Source organism: Quercus suber, unplaced genomic scaffold, assembly GCF_002906115.3.
Source record: "Quercus suber isolate HL8 unplaced genomic scaffold, Cork oak 2.0 scaffold_617, whole genome shotgun sequence".
NCBI classification, from domain to species: domain Eukaryota; kingdom Viridiplantae; phylum Streptophyta; class Magnoliopsida; order Fagales; family Fagaceae; genus Quercus; species Quercus suber.
Genome location: NW_027070060.1, coordinates 138610 through 143437, shown reverse-complemented (window position 1 = coordinate 143437; position 4828 = coordinate 138610). Strand labels below are relative to the sequence as shown.

At 31.1% G+C, this 4828-nt stretch overlaps 2 protein-coding genes across 2 annotated transcripts in view; one reads left to right on the top strand and one right to left on the bottom strand.

Annotated features, from left to right (window-relative positions):
• The first annotated feature begins 391 nt into the window (after window positions 1-391).
• Window positions 392-835, top strand: LOC112021059 (early nodulin-75). The gene has a single exon (XM_065765231.1). The coding sequence runs from the start codon at window positions 392-394 to the stop codon at window positions 833-835; it is 444 nt and encodes a 147-aa protein (XP_065621303.1).
• A 3507-nt stretch (window positions 836-4342) lies between these two features.
• LOC136064059 (early nodulin-75-like) overlaps window positions 4343-4828 on the bottom strand; it is a 6614-nt gene continuing 6128 nt past the window's right edge. The window contains exon 2 of the mRNA XM_065765230.1: window positions 4343-4350. Coding sequence (XP_065621302.1) covers window positions 4343-4350 — 8 coding nt within the window. The remainder of the gene's footprint in view (window positions 4351-4828) is intronic.

Here is a 4828-nt window from a genome sequence, read left to right as displayed (position 1 = left end):
ATAGAATTATTTTTTTTCGCAGATAAATATTGTTAAATTAAGGAAAAAGTGTACAGTTAACTGCATCTTATCAGCCTATGAAAGAAAGAAAGAAAAAACCATTGTATTTTATCCATTTCTTTCGCTAGGTTCAATTTTTTGTGGGCTAACATATCAAATATAGTGGGCTCCATATGTGAGCCCTTATTACATTGATTGGAAATGAAGGAGAGATATAGTTAGGTCTTACTGTTGTTGGGAGGGACCTCTGAAATTAATCTTCCACACAAAAACAACAAATGCTAGATCATGAATGACATCATTCATGAAAACATAGTTTCAAGTCCAAGCAATTATAAAAAGCCACCACATTGCACTAGTTTTGCACCATCCTTAATTTGAAGAGCCCAAAATGTCTTCCAAGTACTTGTTAGTGTTACTCCTTGGAGTGGTGCTTCTTAGTCTCACCACTTCCACTCTTGCTGATATAAAAAAACCTCCAGTTAAAAGCCCCCCACCTCACAGGCCACCTGCTCTTGAGAAGACCTTAGATGGCAAACCAGACGGCTACAAGCCACCCCCGAAACACAAGCCACCAACCCCACTCGATAAGGAAGAGAAGCCATTTCCTGGACAAAAGCCACCAACCCCTTTCGAGAAACCTCCAAAGGGTAAGGGAGAGAAGCCACCACCAGAACACAAGCCACCAAAAGAGCATTTCCCAGGACACCCTCCGCTAGAGGATGTCAAAGACTCGTACGAGCCGACCGCTGAGAAGAAGCCACTTCCTACTCCAACAAAGAAGCCGCCAGTGCTACCATACAAGCCACCCCACAAGCCTCCATCAGCCAACTGATCAGTGGTATAGATGTGTATTTAGTTAAAAATAAGAGCTGCACAACTGCTGTGTTAAGTGTCTATGGTTCAATTACTTTAGCGCAGGGTCATGTGCATGCTTAATTTGTACTTGGTTTTTCGGTACGTAGTCTGCATGCATGGACTGATCGACATGCAGGTGGTCTTGTTACGCTTAATTAATTAATGTCATGTATGTTATTATCACTATCTATGACATACACTCTATTGTACGTAATGATTGTGGATAGAAACTCTAATTAATTCATTCTAAAATAAATTAATTATTCTCAACAATTCTGTAAAATATAAATTATAGTAAAATGGACTTTTTGTAATGACTAGCTATTAAGAAATTTAATTTAAGTTATTAACACGTAAACCTATATGATATCGCACTAAAAAATTCCGGTAAGTAAAATAGGAATAAATTTATTTAGCTGGATTTCGGAGGTTTGTACGAATCTCGCAACGGGCTCAGTTTAAAATCCGATAAAGATAGGGAAGATTTGTACAAATCTCTTAAACAACTTCTCATAGATCAACTTTATGTCGAAAGAGAGTTGCACGTTATGCACTATTTTGTTTTAACAATTGTTTATATTCCTGTTGGCAGCAATATTATTGTTAGCTTGTCAAAGCCATCAGTTCACCTGTACATAGACAAGTGACTTTTTTTTCTTTTTCCTACCTACCGCAAGGAAATCGATGATAAAGGAATGTCTGTGCGTTTTAGGAAAAAAAAAAATATCCATTATTAATGACAACACTTCATTGAAAATATGAAAAGCGTAAACTGGTGGTGCTATTCATCAGTCCAAAAAGAAAAATGTTATGGCTAAAATTATTTTTATAATTTTTTTTATTTATAAATTGTTAAAGTGATAAATTATTATTAGTAAGTAAAAAAGTAATATACATGATCAGCGTGTCTTTAGTCACACTCATTTGTGAATGGTTAATTATTTGCTATCCATTAAGATATGCTTACTATGTTTTTCAAAAAAAGAAAAAAGAAAAAAAAAAGAAATACTGTATATGCTTACTACATTATCTTTTTTTTTTGATGAAGTGCTTACCACATTATCTTTTGTACAAGTTTGATTTCTGTCAGATTATTAAAGGTTTTCATAGACTTCACTGAGCCAACTGATGGTGTTCAGTACTATATATTCAATTAAAATTATAGAGTTCAGTCAGTCACATGACTTGTTTTAATCCCTCTTCTAACCACCGCTGGTTTGATGTCTAGTAATAAAGTCGTCATGCTAATGATGTATTTAGATATCGCTTATTTTATTGAAAATTAAAAATTAAAAATATTGTAGAAAAATTATTTTTAAATGTGTGAATAGTATTGTGAACCCAATTTTAAAGTTTTTTTTATTTTTAATAAAGTACTTGTGGGTCTTATAGATAGTGCATGACACTCACTAAAAAGCACGGTAGCCACATATGAAAACGTAAAATGCTATTCTAAAAAAAAAAAAAAAAGCGAAATGCAGACGTAGTTTCAGCACTATCCAAACGAAGGCTAAGTGAATGTTTGCTGAAATGATTTTTCAACTGTGTCCAATATCTGTCAATGGGTCTCATGCACTATACACAGAACCTACAAACTTTTTTTTTCTGCAAAATTTTTATTAAAAATGAGTTTTATGGCACTATTCACACATTTAAAAATTATTTTACTATAATATTTACAGTTTTCAATTTTCAATAATAAGCAGTATTTAAATAGATTCTAAGCCAGAATTCGAGGGACCCGTTGTGCACTTTTGTAGTGTTATTGGAGTGTAGCTCAAACTGTATTTATCGTGCCGACATATATTTAAATATCTCTTTTTTTTTTTTTTTTTGATGGGATGTATTTAAATATCTGATCTACGCACGATGTAGGACTTCAACGCCATGTTGCCATGTGATAAAAAATGATGATTAATAATAGAACTAAAAAATTCATAAAAGCTTCGCTGGGCATGTGGCCCATGGGACCAACACTAACTTTTTTTTATTATTAATTATTAATTATTAATTATTATTATTTAATAATTATGAGAGAAGAGATTTGATTATTGAGGGTGTGTTTGTTTAGAGGTGAAATAGAGTGGATGGAAAACTTTATAGAGAAAATAGAAAAAAATTTTTTTTTTAGAATATGTTTGGTTGAGTAGAGAGGAAAGAAAATAAATAGTGGGGTCTAGATATTTTCTCACTGAGTCCTCCAAAAAGTTTTCTTCTTATAATTGGGAGAAAACCGGGAGGGAGAAGCACAAAAAATACCCCTAATGTTGGACTTCACCTTCAATGTGTTGACTTCACTTTCTCTGTTACTAACACACTTTCTTTTTTCTTTCATTTTTTCTGGATGTGTTAGCTTTCTTCTTCTTTTTCTTCTTCTTCTTCTTCTTCTTCCCTTTTTTTTTTCTTTTCTTTTCTTTTGTGATCATATGTTTATTTTCTTATTAATTTTAGTTGGTTTTTGTTTTTGTTCTGTTTTTTTAGAAAACAGTTTTGGGTTAATTTCTTATTTTTTATATACTTTAATAAAGTGTCCATCTATGCACAATTTTTAAAAAAAGTATAATGTGTTACTTTTTGTTTTATTTAATAGGGACATGATAGTAAATTTATACAAACTTTATTTTCAACTAAATAAAAAAGTTTTTCATCCCTCAACTTTTCCTCCTTTTTAACCAAATACAAATGAGGAAAACTAAAATTTTTTCTATATTCCTACTTTTCCACTCTAACCAAACATAACCAAATATTTCCGGAATATTACACAAAATACTAGTTGAGGTATATATGAGACACTTGACAACACCAACCCTTTTTCTAAATTTTTATATATCATGGATTTGACTGTTTTTTTTTTTTTACTACTTTGCGCTAAGCTGTTTATGTGGACCACGTACGTATTACGGACCAATATATAGATGTTTTTCCTTTCGGTGGGAATGATATCCACGTATAGGATAGGATATAAAAAAAAATCAATGTAAGACTTTCAAAAAAAAATCGATCTCTTTTGCATGCAATCTTTGAATCTTTTAAGTTTAAGCTCAGTTACATACCCAATTTTCTTACTTTGAATTTTTTTTTTTTTTTTTTTTTTAAAGTCTTACATTGATTTTTTTTTATATCCTATCCTATACGTGGATATCATTCCCACCGAAAGGAAAAACATCTATATATTGGTCCGTAATACGTACGTGGTCCACATAAACAGCTTAGCGCAAAGTAGTAAAAAAAAAAAAAACAGTCAAATCCATGATATATAAAAATTTAGAAAAAGGGTTGGTGTTGTCAAGTGTCTCATATATACCTCAACTAGTATTTAGTGTAATATTCCGGAAATATTTGGTTATGTTTGGTTAGAGTGGAAAAGTAGGAATATAGAAAAAATTTTAGTTTTCCTCATTTGTATTTGGTTAAAAATGAGGAAAAGTTGAGGGATGAAAAACTTTTTTATTTGGTTGAAAATAAAGTTTGTATAAATTTACTATCATGTCCCTATTAAATAAAACAAAAAGTAACACATTATACTTTTTTTAAAAATTGTGTATAGATGGACACTTTATTAAAGTATATAAAAAATAAGAAATTAACCCAAAACTGTTTTCTAAAAAAACAGAACAAAAACAAAAACCAACTAAAATTAATAAGAAAATAAACATATGATCACAAAAGAAAAGAAAAGAAAAAAAAAAAGGGAAGAAGAAGAAGAAGAAGAAGAAGAAAAAGAAGAAGAAAGCTAACACATCCAGAAAAAATGAAAGAAAAAAGAAAGTGTGTTAGTAACAGAGAAAGTGAAGTCAACACATTGAAGGTGAAGTCCAACATTAGGGGTATTTTTTGTGCTTCTCCCTCCCGGTTTTCTCCCAATTATAAGAAGAAAACTTTTTGGAGGACTCAGTGAGAAAATATCTAGACCCCACTATTTATTTTCTTTCCTCTCTACTCAACCAAACATATTCTAAAAAAAAAATTT

What these genes read in the sequence shown, in the direction of transcription:
- LOC112021059 (XM_065765231.1), top strand. Translation starts at nt 392, where the DNA reads ATGTCTTCCAAGTACTTGTTAGTGTTACTCCTTGGAGTGGTGCTTCTT.